This window comes from Hyperoodon ampullatus, assembly GCF_949752795.1.
Source record: "Hyperoodon ampullatus genome assembly, chromosome: 10".
Classification (NCBI taxonomy): Eukaryota; Metazoa; Chordata; class Mammalia; order Artiodactyla; family Ziphiidae; genus Hyperoodon; species Hyperoodon ampullatus.
In genome coordinates this window covers 104,541,364-104,561,736 of record NC_136923.1, presented here as the reverse complement: position 1 = coordinate 104,561,736, position 20,373 = coordinate 104,541,364, and the positions used below count along the sequence as shown (strand labels likewise).

Sequence of the window (20,373 nt, the reverse complement as noted above, 5' to 3'; positions counted from 1 at the left end):
TTAGTTCTAGATAGCTAATAATGGATGGTTGAGAAAACAGAGAAAGCTCCAGAGCTTTTAATAAGAGCATCTTTCCAAGGATTACAACATCCCCACGAGACCCTTAAGAGCTTCAAGTGTAAGAGAAAAAGCAATTCACTGGCCTTCCTTTAGAAAAGAAGTCTGTACTAACTTATGCTCTTCAAATATGATTTAAAGCAAAAACTTCTTAAACATGTTTCTTAGCACAGTCAACTAAACATAGAATTGTCCCATCCTAGTGTTCTCTAGTTGGAAACTGAAATATTGGGGGAAAGTCACAGAATAAACTCCACTCATTGTTTAATACAATTAGTAATACTTGGTTTCATACAAAGAAATGTAGGGACTGGAGTATAAACCATACTTGCTTCTTGCAAGCACATTTTGAAAATCTGGCGTCACAAACATGGTGCATTGGTGCAGCTCCTGGCTCTGGGGCGACCTGAAGCCTGTCCCCCTTCTCATGTTTCCATTTTCATGTCAGCAGATCTCACCTGTTGATAAGAACTAATACTGACCACAGAATTTTAAACCCAATCAGAATATCAGTTCCAGGGTAAGAGTCTGACTAAATCTACCTTGGCTACCAAGAGCTTCCAGCTCCCCAGGCCGGGAGGTTTCATTCCCTTCCTCACAGAGACAGGAATCTTCTCACAAAGGATAAGAACCTACTTCCAAAGGACCATGGCTAGAAGGGCTTTTTCTTCCTTCTAAAAGAAGGGTAACTTTTGGGACCAGAAAGACTATCAGAACTTTATGACAAGTCTTGCAATGTTTTCAACATTAAGACCCAAGATAAGGGTACCTGGGAAAAAAAAGTGCAGCTGCCTTTGGAACATTCAGGGACCACCCAGGCTGCTCTCTCAAAGTCTATCCATGTGCCACAGGGCTATTATGAAGACTTAAATGGTGTAAGACTCAACAATATAAAAGCTACTTAATGTCTATAGTTTTAAAGAACTCTCAAGTGGAAGATGAGCAGATTTAACTTGAAGGTATTTAATGTTTTTACCAAGAAATCTGTGTGTGTGTGTGTGTGTGTGTGTGTGTGTGTGTGTGTGTATTTCAAAGTTCACATATTGAAACAGTTCTGCTTTATAATTAGAATTATAATTCTAAATTTCATTATACAGAACCCATTAAACAACTGGTATTTATTTTATGATTTTGTAAAATTTCTTGACATTTCAGTTTCTGGATATTTCAGTTTCCAATGAAAAATGATAGGATGAACAGTTCTGTGTTTAGTTGACTTGTACTAAGAAAAAGAAAGGTGTTTATTTTAAATCAAATGTGAAAAAACGAGTCACATTTGGGGACAATAGGACACATTCAATAAAACATCATAAATTCTAAGACAAAACATACATGATCATGCTACGAAACACCCGTCTGTAAGATGAAATGAATTCTGCTGTGGGTTAGACCCCCCCAAGTGTGTACTACATCTCTTTCAACATAAAGAGCTGGGACTTGCTCTATCTTGAAATGCTTTAGGATCATTTAAGACATTTTTCCCCACTGCATATACTGCCTGCAGTAAAAAAGCAAGTCATCTAGTTAAAAATTTCCACAATTCACCTCAGGTTTGAGGCATGTTTAGAGTGTTAGTCCACCCATAAATAAGATGTTTAACCCACCAAGTGATCATGTGCAAATATAGACAGAAAAAGGGATATTTTCACAAAGTAAACATTAGATAACTATTTTTGGGAAAAAAAGTTATGGTAGAAAATCTCAGTGCCTTTGTTTTTGCTATTAAATTCTCAAAGGAGGCCACTCGTGGTCTGGACTTATTGATCACACGTGAGAAGGAACCTGGACAGAGGTGGCAGCCCTGCCCCCGGGCTCGAGAGGGGACATTCACTCCACTCGGTGAGTAACACCAGGGAATAATCCATTTCTTGGAAAACTAGGAGAAAATCGGCCTGAATTTTTGTTTGTTTTTCTCCTTTGTGATGACTCACATGCTTTGAACCCCGCTTTATTAAAAAGAGTCAGTAAGTTGCTCAAGTGAGATTTAAAAAAATAAACCCACTCCCATTCATACAAGGTAAGGAACAAGCCTTTCGATTCCTTTCTTTCCTTCTTTCCTTTCTTTCCTTTCTTTCTTTTTCTTCGTCTTTCTTTCTTTCCTCCCTTCCTTCCTTTTCTTTCTTTCTTCCTTTCCTTTTTTCTTTCCAATGAAAGAGATCAGGAGCACTAAAAGGCCAGGATGCGTGTGCAGATAACTTCCTATTTAGTTATTCAGCTCTTTGGATGGCCCCTTATTCTGATGTCCTCTCTCGCTTTTACTCTTGCAAATTTCACTCACGAGAAAATCCAGACTGGTAGAATATTGCAAAGCAGAGAGAAAAAGGAAGCACTTCAACTGGTAAAAGCAGTCTGTATGATACAATACATTTCTGATCTCTGATACGTGGTGTCTGCTAGTAACACCGCTGTCTGCAAAGGAGAAGTCACTGAGCAGAGGGCCCGCTGCCCCACGGGTATGGGCGCTGAGCTGAGCGGAGGCCTGGCCTCCATAGGACCCTGACCCTGACCTGACCGGTGAGGTGGCCAGGCAGGGCTGGCACTAGCAGAGAAGTAATCACTTACTCCCTGACCCTAACCCATCCCATAGTTCCGAGCACCTACCGTGTGCTCAGCTATGTTCTCGGCAGCATTTACAGGAATTCTGCCACATATGTTAGCAGCTTTAATCATCTCCACTCATTGCTACCATCTTAACAGAAATGGTATTTTTATGACGTCCTTCTAGATGAGGAAAGTGAGGTCCAAAGAGCTTATTTAGCTGTCCTAAATCGCATCAACTAAGGACCAGGCTAGGGCTGCATCCCAGTTCTGTCTCATTTCAAAGCTCAGGAACTCCTAATGGCAATATTACAGGGATTCCACAAAGTATCACTGTTAGAGTTATTCAGGTACATTAACCCTCTTCTAAAATACAGGTATCCGGGACTTCTCTGGTGGTGCAGTGGTTAAGAATCCGCCAGCCAATGCAGGGGACACGGGTTCAAGCCCTGATCTGGGAAGATCCCACATGCTGCAGAGCAACTAAGCCCGTGCGCCACAACTACTGAGCCTGCATTCTAGAGCCCATGAGCCACAACTACTGAGCCCACGTGCCACAACTCTGAGCCCGCACACCTAGAGCCCGTGCTCCACAACAAGAGAAGCCACCACAATGAGAAGCCTGCGCACCGCAATGGAGAGTAGCCTCTGCTCGCCACAACTAGAGAAAGCCTGTGCGCAGCAATGAAGACCCAACGCAGCCAAAAAAAAGTAATTAATTAATTAATTAATTGAAAAAATAAAAGACCCCCCCTCCCAAAATACAGGTATCCAGAGAGGGAAGATGTCAGAGTGCTATTGGTAATTCAAAACATTTGGCTCTGTTTTCTATTTTTTTTATAACTTCTAATAGAAAAGTAATACATTCTCATTGTAACAAATCAAAAAACACAGAAGTATATGAAGACTTTCTCCACCTCTTTCAAACAAAGTTGAATTCAACCCATTGACCAAGTTCAAAGTTTGGCATTTTTCTTTTCATACCGTTTTCTCTGCTCACGCTAACTGCAGCAAATAGATACACACAGACACTTTTTTTTTTTTTTTTTTTTTTTTTTTAAGTTGTGGAAGCTTTTCTTTTTGTCTTTTGACCACAGGACGCTGCTTCCATGGGAGTTTCAATGGAGGAGTGGCAATAGGGTTTCGTGAGACCAGGGAAACTGCCCGAGGAAAGCAGGTCTGGTAAGATTATCAGAGTCACCACGTCATTAAGAGAACATCCTTCTCCTTCCTTCTGGAGCAGGATCTAGAAAGCCAGTCACTAGTGAATTAGCCATGACCACACTTAAGAGAAGCAGCAGGGCTATATACACGCTGGTGTCCACACACACCTATGTCATCCACCGCTGCCCTGCACACACACACACACACACACACACACACACACACACACACACACACACACACACGATGCTGCTGACGGCCTGCGATCTGCAACATGCCTTCCTGTTCCAGCACCAATGGGTCTGCATTTTCTTTCAACTTGGCAAGGTTAAAAAACAGACTCGTCATAAGTGTGTAATGTCTTGAACCAAAATAGACTTCCTTAATGATTTGTTTTCTCCAATTTCACCACAAAATGTAATGCAGCCAACAAAAGAACTATTCTTCCCCGCGTATAATAACATGTTATTCAACAATCATGTAAGAAAGCCTATACATGAGACTGCCAAGGATCTGAAATGGAGTTTCTAACTAAAATGTTTGGGAAGAAATCTTTTTTTTTATTTTTCAAGTTTCACTCCAAGGCTTTGAGTGAAGTGATATAAATATCTAGGAATATACAGTTTTGCTTTACTACTGTAACGTGTTTACAGAAGTAGTTATGGCTTACTTTATAACATGGGCCACTGAAAACATCAACCATAAAAACATATACAAATACAAACAAGTTCTCAGCAGGCCATTTACTTTGTAGCAGAACCAAGCACATTAACTGCTTCTGTCCTTGAGAGGGCAAACAGCTCCCCGTGAGGCTGCCTTGGGAGTACCGCTGGGCTTTCTGGGGAGCTCACAGCCTGCAGGCCATTCGCTGGGCGAAGAGAAGGGGGAGGGGAAAGGCCTGGTGGATCCTAAAGGAGGTTATAATAAAACGAAGTCACAGGTTTCTTCCTTTTTTTTTTTAAGGAGAATACAAAAGAGAGAAAAATTATAATGCCGTAAAGAGCTAAGAAAAAGGGGAAAAAGTGAAATCACTTTATTAAGTTTCCTGAAATATATAGTTGGTCTTAAAATATGCCTCCTAGTCACTAGCCCAACAGAGAACTACAGAAGACGGGAAAACGTAAAATCCCCATCTGAATGCACGTTAATGCAAATTCATGGTATAAATATGACAAATGGATAACAATATTACCAAAAATCTTCTGGATCTGTTACATTTCTGGGAAACTTAACTGAGTATATGAAAATGTATTAGCCAAGAGAAAGTAGAGCTAATGAATTTTAAAAACTAGAATATCAAGGACAGATTATTGTAATGATTTAACTTTGAAATGACTCAACTTTGAAATGACTCAAAGTTAGGGTTTCTCTAAGTGAAAGTTTTCTCCCAAGTGAGAGAAGAAATGCTACCTGGGTGGTGGTGGTGGTGGGGAAATAGTACAAGCACACACACGCATACACACACACATATACCCACAGACACACATAGATACACACATGCACACACATATACCCATAGACACACACACATGCACACACATATACACATACATAAACACACACATATACCCATACACACACACATACACATACATATATACACAAACATATACCCAGACACACACACATGCACACACATATACACATACATATACACACACATATACCCATAGACACACACACATACACATCCATATATACACACATGTACCCACACACATAGATACACACACATATATACCCACATATATAAACACATGCATACACACTCTATACACACATATACACACAGATATACCCACATATATAAACACATGCACACACACTCTATACACACACATATGCACGTGCACATGCACACACATATACATATACACACAGACACACAGACACACATATATATACCCACATATACAAACACATGCATACACACTCTATAAACACACATACACATGCACATACACACATATACACATACATACACACATATACCAATACACACATACACACATGCACACACATATACACATACATATATACACACATATATACCAACAGACACACATACACACATACACAGACATACCTACATAAACACATGCACACACACACTCTATACACACATATGCACACACACATACACACATATACCAACAGACACACATACACACACATAGACATACCCACATATATAAACACATGCATACACACACTCTATGCACACATATAAACACGCATATACACACATATACACACATGCACACACATATACCCACACACATATACCCACATATATAAACACATGCACACACACACTATATACACACATATACACATGCATAGACACACATATACACACACACATATATACACACATGCATATACGCACACACATATACACACACACATATACACACAGATATACGTACACACGTATTGTATATATATGTGTAATACACAGGTGTATATACACACATATGCCCGTACACATATATATACACACATATTCACATCATGTATGTAGCACACACATATACATAAACACTAGATTATAAAAATCAGTGCACTCTGCGTTTTAGATTTCGGTGGGGAGCCTGGGTTTAAATCCCAGATCTACTATTTGCCCCCCTTGGGATCCTGGGTGAGCCATTTCACCCTCCTCTGCCTCAGACTAAGGAGAGCACCACTCACCCACAGGGCTACTGAGAGACATAAAAAGTGAACACAGGCAAGGCCCAGGTGTCCTACCATGTCCGTAGCAGGTGCTTGTGCTAGTAAACTCAAGAGAGGGCTAAACTCAATGGGCTTCAGCATTTCTTGCGGAAACTGCTGGCTGTAACTTGTCACATCAGGAAAGCGTCATGGAAGAGGCCTGTTCCTCGAAGGATACTTCTTTCTAGACGTTTAAAAATCTGCATGTTGGGCTTCCCTGGTGGCGCAGTGGTTGAGAGTCCGCCTGCCGATGCAGGGGACGCGGGTTCGTGTCCCGGTCTGGGAAGATCCCACATGCCGCGGGGTGGCTGGGTCCGTGAGCCGTGGCCGCTGAGCCTTGCGCGTCCGGAGCCTGTGCTCCGCAACGGGAGAGGCCACAACAGTGAGAGGCCCGCGTACCACAAAAAAAAAAAAAATAAATAAAATAAAATAAAAATCTGCATGTTGGGTCAGCTTTCTCCACCAAGACAAGAAGATGACAGGCAGAAGCTGCGGGGCTCAGGCTAACCTCACTGCTCCCTTGGGATCATGAAAACCTACAGGAGAGTGACATGGTGCATGCGGGCAATCTTCCTGCTCGGCAGAAACTACGCCTGCAATCTAGTGTTTCCTCTGGCGACCTGCACAACAATAACTACGTACATCAGACAAAAACTTCCGTCTGGTACTAATATAAAAGCCCTCTGACAATATAACCATTATTTAACGAAACTGTGTATTTCCTAATCTGTTGTTATCGTTTATAAGCTATCTAACTTGACTCAGCAGTAATGAAATGAGACTCACATGCTCGAAAACATATTTAGCATAAATTTTAAGTGGGGAGAAAGAACTCAGGGTGGTATTTGCAATTCATGCATTACTGAAAGATGTATGAACTTTATTATGAAAAAATAAAAGGTGGATAAAGAATCCCTTGGCAATAAAAATGTACACATAAAAAGTATTGGATTTCACAATCAAAATCCAATGAAAAATTTTTCCCCTTTGGCAGTCAAACAAAAATTCCAGGAAAATAGTTTAAACTCCCTTCACAAAGTTCAAATGTAGCTATTGGTTATTAACTTGCTGACGTAAGAGATATTTTGGAATAGATACCTGACCAATAATTGCTTATAGGCCCTATAAAGTTTAGAATTTTTTTGCATTAAATATATTTAATATGCAATTATTATAACAGTCCAACATCTATTTACTGTACATAATTCTATTCAGATGTATTATAATCTCCTAGAATTCTGCATATTTAAATTTTAATGTAAACCATTCACACAGAGGGATAAGAGGTGCTCATAATTATTTTTAAGAGAGAAGAATGTTTTAAAGAAGCGGAAAACACGTATACATTGAAGAATACGTTCATTTAGTTTCTAAAATTCTGATAAGCACTGTAAATTACACGATGCTCCGTAACATAAAGTCTCAGCTTTAAAAAACTATCACGCATGTGCCTAAATTCATCTTTTACAAATTCAAAGTATCAAGGAGGATTTCAAGCCTGTAAGCCTGAAGAACACTCTGGCTGGTCACTAAGCTGCTCAGCACACGTGGGTGAGGGCCTCAGCTGGGGACCTGGCCCTGGGATCCTAGCTCAGACCCCACGGTCATTAAGTTGCTTTGTGATTTCAGTGAAGTCCCAGAGCCATAGCTTCCAGATAGGAATTTACCAAAACAGTCATGGAAAGTACTGGCAGAATGGTCCTCCTGTGTCTTCTGTACGTGGGCTCTGCACATGGACACACATATTACACCCAATTACAGCATCCCAGAGTGAGGGGGAGTCTAGAGAGAGGCAATTACTACAGCAAACGAGACAGGAAACATCCTCTTTCATCGCTCAAGGAAACAGAAATTGTTCCTTGTCTCCCAGCAAACATGGGAAAACTCTCTAGCATTTCAGCAGTTAGTGGGTCTCCCCGGAGGTGTGGAGAAGGCCACGTTAAATCTTGCTGAGCTGGCAGCCCTTGGGGCTCCTTCGTAGTGGGGCTGCCAGGAGCCACTGCCAGGGGACGGGCCAGGGACAGGATGGGACAGTGGCCTGGGGCGGGCCCTTCCCGGAGCGTGCCTGGCAAGGGCAGGACGGGCGGGGGAGAACGGGGGGCAGGTGGGGGGGACTGACGTTTCTTTGGTAATAAAAATGCAATTTATATAAACTATAGGAGACTTGGTGGGAAAGTAAAGGAGGTAATTGTCCGCATTCCAAACGTTTTGATACATAAACTGTGTAACCATCACTCAGGAGCAGCGCAGCTGCTAACAATTTCTTTTTTTTTTTTTTTTTTTTTTCCCCAGGATAGAATTCATGCTGAAGCCAAGAGATGTTTCTCTAGTGAATGATATTTTGAAACTCGGGTCAAAACAGAACTGTGACATAATAAATTTTTAAGAAGTCAGGAAAGCTTGTAGTCTGAAATGTGAAGGAAGCCCCAGTTTTTACCCCAATTAGGAAGGACCCTGTCTGTTTCAGCGCCCAGGACAGCGCGGGCTCAGTCCGGAGGGAGGGGCTGCTCCCTGCACACATCTGTTTCCAGCGCGAGGCTGGTATGCAAACTATTGTCCATTGGAAGTGTGTGGGGTAACGTCTGCCAGGGTTAAAGGCTGGGTCAATCTGATCAAGAAGCTAAAATTAGCTTCTGTGTGTTTTCCTGAAAAGAAAAAAAAAATACTGTAAAGCTCTTTGTTTTCCTTCAAGGGCTGTTCTCAGATTTCAGTTTCTGGTGTGTAAACTACCAGGAAACAGACGGCTCTGACAAGTGACTTCTTGTTTGCTGCCTTATGCGTTATGAAACCCCGTGACAGGTTACCTGAGCTGAAGGACGCTTGCAAAAAGTAAGCCTTCCGACCCAATTCACATTTTCCCATTTAAAAGTATTAGTGTTATGAAATTATTCAAAGTGAATGCATTTGGAAATTCAAAACCAGAACTATATTTTAAAATATGTGATGGTTTGGCAAAGCCCAAACATATTAAGAAACTCATCATTCTGAGAAGTATTGGGGTGAGTTCTAGGTCACAGATTACTGGTAGTCTTGACAGTGCTCTGATTATTTTCATAGGAAGTGAGTTCCTTAAGACAAAAAAGAGGGGGAAACATTCACATCAGAACCCCATGCCAGCAATAATTTGACAAACTCAAAGAGCAGAAAGGAATCATAGAGACAAAACAGGCAGTCATGAGATAACTCAAGAAAAATACCAATATGCTTTTAGGCTTAATAGTTAATGTTCACATACATGGGAGACAGGAAGAAAGGAGAAAAGAGAATTCTTGGTTATGTTTCAGACTTTGTGATGAAGGCAGAAATAAACCAAAAGCAGAAGCATGTCTGAGATTTATTTACACCCTCAGAGATTTGTTTTTTCTTATAATGGGTAAGTTAGATTACAATGATCTATTTTTGCTTCAGCAAAATATCTCTTTAATATTTTAACTACTTAAGTATTATTAATTAAAAAATAATACAATGAAATGTGATTTTAAAAAGAGCTATGATGTAACCAGTATTTTTGGGTGTATGTGTTTTACTACAGTTAAACACTTTCCTGATAAAGCGACGTCTGAGAGAAGACATAAACAGCTTTTCCCCCAAACACAAAATGTTATAAAAAATACCTCAACCAACATGAAAATACTTTGTATTTGGGTCATTTACACCACAGGATTTCCTTTTTTCTAAACATCCTCTCAATTTCAGTGACTCTTTAAATTTAGAGCTCATTAAAAAGATTTGGATGGCATACCAGAAGTATGTAAAATATCTGGCAAAACTCACTTATATATAAAATTTACTTATTTGTAAAATATATATAAAATTACCTAATTTTTATATTTAAATGCCCTCTAGAACTCTACGTAGAATGACAGGTACCCACTAAATGTTTTATTATTTTTCTTGGGTCAGAAATTACTGGGGAAAACACCCATTATACATTTTGACATTAATAAAATTCTATATTATCCCTATTTTCTCACCACCCACACTTCAGTTTAAAATCAACCCTCTTTTCACAGTTCTGTTTTTTAACGGGAATCGTAATATTAAACTGTACACAATAGCTGTCTGTCGATCCATCAAACCCTGAAGTTTCTGGATAAGCCTTCCTAACTGTATCATCTTAAGCATAGCTGACGCCGCCTGGTCTTCAGGGTCCCTAAGTCATCTCACGGCCTCGCCTTCCGTCTGCTCCACCCCCTGGGGATTCCCCTCCCCCCCCCCCCCCGCCCCCGGATTTGGCATCTCCTGAAGTTATGACCTGATCTTCCTTCCTGTCCTTTTCCATACTGCTTTTCAGGAAACTCATCACAGATTCGGCTTCAGACAGCCCTGTTTTAGCGAAGGTGCGTGGATGGCCATCGGGGGTGCGTTAGCCTCCGTGATCAGGCTAGGATGTGTGATACAGCGACTCCACGCTGAGGCAAACCCAAGCGCCGCTCCCATGCCAGCACAGCCATGCCCAGCAGCATCACCAGCGCCTCAAACCCAAGCCCACCTGGTCACCTGCTGTCTCCTGGAAAGCTGCTTCTCCTACGTGCCTCAAGCGCTGATGCTACCAAACCCCGTGCCTCTGAGACCCCCTCCTTCCAACGGTGTCAATTAGCTGCCCATCCAAGACGGCCTGTCGCACGAGCCCGGGGGCTGCGGCCCCGTCCTCGTCCACTCAAAGGCAGCAACATGCAGGAGGCCCCGGGGCTGCGCCCGCGGCCAAGACAGGAGGCCGAGTTCAACAGCCAGGATGTGAGGATTAAATGGAATAATGTATGTCACACACCTGGTACACTGTAATGCTCAGTCTTTGCAGCTATTATGAGAACATCCTCGCACTGATGTAGTGCTTTTGTTCTCCTCCACCTTCTGCCTTGGACTCTGGGGCTGTGCATCTGCTGCCTTCTCACCTCCTAAACGAGATTTCAGAAGGAGGGGGCAGTCATTATTGCATTAAATCACCTCCAGCACCTAGCACAGTGCCTTACATATCCTAGGTGTTTACTGAATACTTTATTGTCATTCTGAAGTCACTTTTTCTTGGGCCAGAAATTACAGAGGTGGAGGAGGAAGGAGGGAGGGGAAGCACACAGGATTTTTTTAAACTTGTTTTAAACATCTAAATCCTTTACAGTAAGTCCCCTACATACGAACAAGTTCCATTCCAAGAGCACGTTTGTAAGTCCAATTTGTTCGTAAGCCCAACAAAGTTAGCCTAGGTGCCCAACTAACGTAACTGGCTATATGGTACCGTACTATAATAGGCTTATAATACTTCTCACACAAATAATATGTACATAAAAACAAACACAAAAAATTAAAAAAGCATTTTTAATCTTACAGTACAGCACCTTGAAAAGTACACTAGTACAGTACAACAGCTGGCGTCCAGGGGCTGGCACGCACGTTCGCATCTTTGAAAGTTCACAACTGGAAGGTTCGTATGTAGGGGACGTACTGGGCTTGCAAAGAAACCAATCCCCTGTAGGAGTCAATCGCATTCAGGCTGCACTGGGGCACAGCGCCTGAGGATTCAAGACCCACAGCTAAGAACGAAGTTTGACGTACAGAGTGTCCTTCAAAATATCAGACTCTGTGAGAATATATCTATAGCAGACACAGCAAACTTAAACATGTCACAAAACATAACTTTAAAAAATGTACTAGACCAAATGTATTACAAAACTTAAGGTTCACAAAATAGCAGACAAATAAATTAAAAGTTGGCTTAATTAAGTTATGTTGAATAAGTATAGCCAGTCTGGTTTGAAGAACTAGTTCAAATATCTGTAGTCAGAGGACCGTGGTGTATTTCTCAGTAGAAAGCCTAAGGGGTCTAATGTATATATAAATACAACTTTTTGTGTGTGTGTGTGGTACGCGGGCCTCTCACTGTTGTGGCCTCTCCCATTGTGGAGCACAGGCTCCAGACACGCAGGCTCAGCGGCCATGGCTGACGGGCCCAGCCGCTCCGCGGCATGTGGGATCTTCCCGGACCGGGGCACGAACCCGTGTCCCCTGCATCGGCAGGCGGACTCTCAACCGCTGCGCCATCAGGGAAGCCCTAGATACAACATTTGAATCAGCAAATTGTTTTTGTACAAGTAGAGGCTCCTAAAATTAGGTTAAATGCTTAAAAGTTTGGTGTAGGTAGCATCATTTTCACTTTGCTTAAACTGTTAATATGCTAAGCAAATCCTTTCTATAGGTATTGTAAAGGTATAGTTATGAATCCAAATTAATGAGGCAAGTTAAGACAGCCTGACTTTAATTAAACATACCTGGTTACTTTTCAATTCTGAAATCTTATCAAAAATGACCTAAGCCCCCTTATAAGCTTCAAATTGCTATGTGAAATTATTTCACATTAGTAACCCTTGAACAGTGCTGGCGTTAGGGGCACTGTGCAGTCAGAAATGCACATATAACTTTACAGTTGGCCTTCTGTACCCACAGGTACTTTGTACAGGCGGTTCCTCGTCTGCAGATTCAATCATCCTTGGATGGGGTAGCACTGTAGTATTTACTAAGAAATCCTTATCATAAGTGGCCATTTTGTTCAAGGGTCAATTGCATGTATAAATGAAGAATTTGTACAATGATTATTTCTTATAATTTAACAAACAGCTACTGAGTACATATTAACTTCAAGGCACTACATCATATGTTTGGAAAAGAGTCTTAAGGCAGAATCTCTGACTTTAACAATCTGTAAATCAGCTTTATTAAAAGATAAGGATTTGTTCCATTGCTTCAACCCCCACTGGCTGAAATGGCTTCCAGGGCATCCAAAGGAACTGCCTCTGTATTTTCTGATATTCAGAGACAACCACATGTTCAGGAATTGAGAAAGCCACTGTGCTTGCTCAGGCTAAGACACAGGCTCAGGAAAGACCTGAGAAGACCTTAATCTTTTTCACCTTAGGATGATCCCTGGCACAGATGCACCCAACAACAATAAAAACAAAACAAAACAAAAGCAAACCCTGGGAAGCAGGAGAATCTGATTTCCAGAGTTAACTTTTATCCAATTCGAATGTCAAGTTTTCGACCACAAAAAAGAAATAGGAAAGTATGACCTGCTCAAAGGAATGAAATAAATCGAGAGAAAACACACCTGAGGAGGCTTAGACTGTGGACTTACCAAACAACTGTACAAAAAAACATGCTCAAAGGGCTACACAACAAAGTCAGGAAAATGACAGAGGATCGATAAAGAGACAGAAATTATAAGAAGGAACTATAAAGAAATTTTGGAGCTGAGAAGTAAATAAAATGAAAAATACAATAGAAGGGTTCAAAAGCAGATTTGGGCAAGCAGAAGAATCAGCAAACTCTTGAAGATAAGAAATGTGAAATTATTGAGTCTAAGGAACAGAAAGGAAAAAAAGGAAGAAGAGTGAACAGGGCCTAAGGGACAAGTGGGACAACATTAAGCAGATCAACATACACATTGTGGGAGTTCCAAGAGGAGCAGAGAGAGGAAAGGGCAGAGAGAGTACTTGAAGAACTGATGGCTGACAACGTCCCAATTTGATACAAGACAGGATTCTACAAATCAAAGAAGCTAGACAAACAAGTGGGAAAAACTCAAAGAGATCTACACTAAGACCATGTAATCAGACTGTCAAAAAATTAAGACAAAGAGAGAATCTTTGAGAGATAAATCAGTTTAGGATTAATATATACACACTACTATATATAAAACAGGTAAACAACAGTACCTACTGTACAGCACAGGGAACCATATTCAGTATCTTGTAATAACCTGCAATGGAAAAGAATCTGAAAAAGAGTGTATATATATGTGTGTGATTTTTATATATATATATATATATATATATACACACACATACACATATCACTTTGCTGTACACTTGAAACTAACACAACATTGCAAATTAACTATACTTCAATTTAAAAAACTGAACAGATGAAAATAGCAATACAATTTCAAATTATTAAAATCTATCAGCTTTCAAATCATTAAAAAGAGAGAGAGAGAGTCTTGAAAGCAGCCAGAGAGAAGAATCTCATCAGACACAAGGGGTCCTCAAAGAAGATGTCAGCCAATTTCTCAACAGAAATCTTAGAGGCCAGAGGAGCCACTGGTTGATATATTCAAAGTGCTGAAAGAAAAACACTGTCAAATGAGAATTCTATATCCAGCAAAACTGTCCTTCAAAAAATGAGGAAGAAATTAAGATTTCCCAGATAAAAGCTAAGAAAGGTAAAGGAAGCTAGACAGTAACTCAAAGCCATATGAAGACATGAAGATCCCCAATGAAGGTGGCCACAGAGACGTTATAAAGCTAGTGTTGTCGTAATTTTGCTTGGTAACTCTGCCTTTCACTTTCTACATTATTTAAAAGGCAAGTGTATGAAAAACTACTTAGTAATCTATGGTATTGGCCACACAAAGTATAAAGATGTAATCCGTGACATCAATAACAGCAAGAGCTGTATTAAAGTTAAGTTGGTATCCATTCAATCAGATTATTGTAACTTTAGGATTTTAAGTGTAATCCACATGGTAACTACAAAGAAAGAATCTACAGAAGGTACACAAAAGGCAATGAGAAGGGAAAAGGTGAGGATCTGGTTCCAGTTCTGCCATTTACTAACCATGTAGCCCTAGGCTGGCCACTTAACCTTCTGGAATCTTAGTTTCGTTATTTATAATCGGGGCTAATACCACGTGCCCTGACTATTTCAGAGTCAGAGTGAAGAACAAATGATCTAATATAAGTAAAACACTTGAGCAAACGAACTTTCCATAGAGAATCTGGGTGACTGATGAGAACATACACTTTATGTGAACTGACATTGTTCTGCCTGAACTTGCATTTCTGACGTCTGTAATATCTATGGTCCTGACCCCCCACTGTCTTTATATATAAAAGAGGATGATGTGGGCCCCTGGCCATTTTCCGCTCCATCTACAAACAGCAGTATTTCATGAGTGGAAGGATATTCTCATGTTCTAATTAGTAATGACACATCAATTTTTAGTTATGTGGACCTCATGGTAGTAGCCCAGGAATCTCCATGTACCATTTGAATGTATATCTTAAAAGAGGATAAAGTATTAATTCACCGCCTTGGTCCAGCCTTTGGCGCAGCTGTGTAATAATGAGGTACCCCTCAGAAGGACCACTTTCGACCAAGGAGTTACATATCTCCAGTGGGACGCAGTTAGTTCTTAGACGACCCACAAGAAATTGGTTACCATTAATACCACTAAAGTTTACAAATGATTAAAAACCCAAACCTGAATATATTCGGGGCCATCTGCACACCCAGATACAGTCTCTTGAGCCCAGGAGGAAGCAGATGCCCCCTAACCTTGCCTGTAGGGGTGCCCTTCCTGAGATGCCTTTAGAGATCTATACAGGACCCCACATCACAACGACCAGGTGAATAAAGGGCCCAAATGACTGACAGCCTCCAGTATAATGAAAACAGCTGCAAGTGAGTCAGGGATCTGTAACAAAATTAAAAACATTTTAGTGAAACCAACGTAATGATACAAATAACTAAGCTTTTTTTCTTTTTTCCAGATGAGTACAAAACACCAAGGTCTCGGGTAGGAGAGATGGGGACTAAAACCTCCAGTGCAGGTGAGCACTGCTTTCAGCACATCGAACGACAGACGCCATGCGCTCCTGCCCACTCGCACCTGTGAGTTCTCACCATCAAGGCAGGAACATCTGTTCCCGTTCCACCCTCACAGATGAGTCACCCGTGGTTTGTCACAGCGTCACCCTAAACACTGGCAGCCAAACATCCAGCTTGCATCGTAACAGCCGTGCGGACAGCGGTGCTCTGTGCAGAGCCAGGGGTGTGCCCTGAGTACACTTCCTCCGCTAAGTCTCCAGGGCGGCACATGAGGCCTGAGCCTCTCAAGACGAACCCTGCTAGCATTAAAGCAAAAGGGAGTATCATGCCTGGAGTTTGCTTAAGAATAAGACAGGCTGAGAGCAGTGGGTCAGAGTATAGATTAAACAAGATGGAGCCCAACTTGATAAACGGCGGCAGCTGGCTGAGGGTACTTATGTCATACTGCCTAATGTTATATGTTTAAAATTGTCTCAAATGAAAAGTTTTAAAAAGTGAATTCTCTTTTAGTCTGGTACATATTTGGACCACGGCTATCTCAGCTTTCTGTTTTTCCAACAGGTTTTATTTAGAAAGTGATAACCCTTATATCCTCCGTCGTCTTACTCCTTTTATCTGTCATTTGAAGGATTCTTCTTACAACCGACTGAGTCTGTTCTCGTCTGTACTGGTCACGGCTAAGACCAGGCCTCTCTCCACTGGATGCCTGTGTTGGGTCCACCACTTACTGAATCACAGTTTCTCTCTGGGGCTCTCTCTCATCTCGCAGGAGTTGCAGGAGAGGGATGTCTCAGAATGGACCTTCGTCTTACTAACGATTGACACCGTGTCTGGGTAAGAAAACCTTGATTAGGAAGAACTGTCCTCAGAGTTTTGAAGGTCTTGCTCATCTCTGCTTCAGTGCCCACGGTTGCTGACAGGACATCCAATGTGAGTCTGATTCTCGTTAGGTTGTGGGTGTCCTGTATTTACTTCTCTAGAAGCATCTTAGATCTTCTCTTTATCCTTGGTCTTCTGGAACCTGACAACGATGAGTGTGTGTGACAGTCCTTCTTCCTGATCATCCTTCTATGGGCCTCTCAACCCAAAGGGTCTCTTAAAATTCTGGGAATTTTTCTCTATTGACTTTTGGTCGGAAATTGGACCTCCCAGAATTATCCCTTAGGCCTTTTGCTTGTTTTCCCATATTTTCTGTTTCTTCATCTTTTTGTATTATACCCTGGAATAGTTTTAGTTTTCTCTACCCACCTTTTATTGAAAAAATTATTTCAGCAATTATATTTTTAATATCCAAGCACTCTCTCTTGTCCTCTGATTGTTGCTTTTTCTGTAGATTCAAGTCTCATTTTGCGAAGGTGGTGTCTTCCTGAGTCTCTGTGGATACTAAGTAGAAATGAAGAAAGGGGAAAGCCAAAAGTTAGGTCTGTAAATGAAGCTGGGCCTACTGACTGGTGAACTTTGCTTCGAGGGGAGTCAGCTATTATACTGAGCGTCCCCAAAGACCAGAAATAAGGTTTAGGGAACCCAGACTACCTCAGCTATGCTGGTTCTACCCAGAGAGCTTGTTCAGGTCCTGCAGAGAAAAGTGTTCTGATTTTACAGGGTACAAGCAGGCACGTCCAGGCGTTGCAATATATGGACCCTTAGTTAAGCCCCAGGCCCGTCAGTGTCTGAGACACGTGTCAACTCTACCGCAGAGATTCTCCCGGCTTGCTGGGCAGACAGGCTCTCCCCATGTTCTTCGAGGCCCTTGATCCTCAACCTGTGGTCCTCAGATCAGCAGAGTCTGTGTCACCTGTGAACCTGGTCAGAAACGCGGACTCTCAGCCCCACCTGAGAGCAGGTGCAGGACAGAGCTCAGAGGATTCACACGCAGGTCAGAGTCCAGCAGTGCTGTTTAAACCACAATCTCTTCACCACTTGGTTCTCGGTCTGGTCTGTATTCCGAAATCAGGTAAAACCCCTCATCTGCTCTTCCTTTTGCTGTTACAAGTATGTAAATCTTTCCTCCTTTTACTATCTTTCTAATGGGGCCTAAGGTGGCGGTAGAAACAAGCCCACATGTTCACTCCACTTTCAGAAATGTAATAAATTTGTGAAAACTAACGTGTGACATGGTTTTGCTGGAGCTGAGTGAAGCCTGGGTGCATAACAGAGAAACTCCTTAGAAGGTACTTTTTATTTGCAGCAGTTTGCCCCTAGGGTTGAAGTGATGACCTTTTTGTCCTGGAGGACATGCAAATGCTACCAAGGCTGTCCGCACAGAAGACCAACACCACCTGCCAGGACTCACTGGCTGCAGGGGGATGGAGACATTGGGGGTGGGAAAGGAAGGCAGGTGAGGGGCCGAGGACCCTCTGCCCTTAAAGCCAGCCGGCCACGCAGACGTCAGCTGGACTGTGAACATCCAGTAAGAAGACTAACAAAGGGGCTTTGCCCTGAGAAAGGGCACTTACGAACCCCTCTAAGGCAACGTTCACTTTTCAGTTCTCCCTTTAAGCTGCATTTATTACTTGAATGCGGGTCGTAGCAGGTGTGGCCGTGTGAAGCCCGCGGTGCGTTGCTGAGCTGGGCCCCTGCGGCCACTTCCAAGCCCCACGTTCACCCGCAGGATGCTCGGCCACTGGAGGAAGGAAGTCTCGGGCTCCTGGAGACCAGCAGCCCCGAGTGAAGCACTGTCGGCCCTGGGCCTCTGATCACCCACACAAAGGATGGAAAATTGCCGTCCCACTGGCCCTCTGTCCAGCTCGGCCGCAGTGCAGCCCGCGGAGGCCCCCTTCTCTGCAGCTGGCGCCCTAAGGGGCAGGGGTGGCAGGGACCTTCGGGCACATTAATCAGCGGGGCAGTCGGCCCAGGGTCGCCTCCCTCCGGGCTTCCCGGCCCAAACTGCACGTGTCAGCGACCCCAGAGAAAGGGAGACCCCGGATCCCACTGCAGGCAGCAGGCCTCCTCCGCCTTCGCAAGGAAAGCTCATCTCGGGGGTGTCAGGATACAGCACGACGAGCACCAGAGAACCCCGCTTCACGGCACAGTGAGAGGGGGACGCCATCATAGGGACTTTATAAGGTGAAACCTGCATCCTGAAGGCCACACTGAAACCACTTGTTTTTTGAGTTTTCTTCCTCTCCCTCTCCTCCCCTTCCTGAGGGAACATAACACAATGTAATTAAACAGTAAATTACTTGAGAGAGAAGTGTTTAGGCTCATGACAAATCTGGGCGGAAAACAAACTTCACACCCCACACATATTTTGGATGACCTCGTTCTGGCAGCAAAAGGAGAAAACTGTAACCAAGGTTGTTTACAGTTTTCAGATGGAAGGGCATTGGGCTGAAGACTCTTCATTATTCAAGAGTAAAAGGTCATCTATGGAGGCAGAAGTTAGCACGAGCCCAAGCTGCTCATTAAATAAACAAAGTGAATTAAGAGGCAGTTGGTTAGCTTTTCTGTATTCCTAGTCAACATCCACGTGGGAAATATGCTCTCCTTCAAGTCATTCTGTGTCCATTCCTGCAGAATCCCAGTAATCCTGCTGGTCAGAAAACAGAGACCTGCGCATACACGCACGATGGGAGCATCAGGCCGGGCTTAGGTTTCAGAGAAAATTTATTACAAATTTAAAGACATGATTAAGGGTTAATATTTTAAAATCAAGTAGTTAAAGTTGAAAAGGGAAAAGTTACTGATTTGCAGGTTAAAATGTTTGGCATGCTTTGAAATGAAACCAGCTGCCCCCTAATTGCATCAAGTAGCAAGAAAAAGAAAGATACTGAAAAAGGTTTCATTAGGGGTCCACTGAAGGTTTAAAAACATTTAAACCTAAGGTTTAAAAGGTTTAAAAACCTAAAAGAGAGTCCATTTAAAATGTCTGCATTCGTGGAAAATAGTTGAGTGATTTTAAGACTCTAATTTCCACCAGCAGAAGGGCCAGGACCCAGGGTGCCGCACTGCCCCGAGCGGTGGGTGTCCAGGGCACCACCACCTGTCCCCTGCCCGTGGCCCAGTTGGAAGCCATCTTTTCCTGGAGCGTGACATCTGTGTGGACAGTCAGCGACTCCCTCTTTCGTTAAACACTAAAACACAACAAACCCTTTATGCACAGGGCTTTTGGGAGATTTGGTTTAAACACTGGCCTGTATTCGGTTTTTAATAGGCTTGTAATTGGAATACAAGATCCCACTGCCTCTACAGAGAGTGACTGAAAGGCAACTTCCTGTTAAGCTGTCTCATCCGCAGTAATCCCGGAATGACTCATTTATCTTTGGCAGATACCGCATTCCTACCGTGAGGATCTCAGGC

The 20,373-nt window shown here is 42.4% G+C and overlaps 1 protein-coding gene across 4 annotated transcripts in view; it reads right to left on the bottom strand.

The window, feature by feature from the left end:
- GMDS (GDP-mannose 4,6-dehydratase) overlaps window positions 1-20,373 on the bottom strand; it is a gene marked incomplete at its 5' end in the record, with an annotated part of 495,581 nt that overhangs the window by 155,576 nt on the left and 319,632 nt on the right. Inside the window, 2 exons of one of the 4 annotated variants that reach the window (XM_079713983.1) lie at window positions 7,926-9,116; window positions 11,243-11,369. The exons of the other annotated variants lie outside the window; for them this stretch is intronic. Of the exons in view, the coding sequence (XP_079570109.1) occupies window positions 9,022-9,116; window positions 11,243-11,369 (222 nt within the window). The 3' untranslated portion in view covers window positions 7,926-9,021. Of the gene's footprint in view, window positions 1-7,925; window positions 9,117-11,242; window positions 11,370-20,373 lie in introns of those variants that run through there. 4 annotated transcript variants of the gene reach the window in all.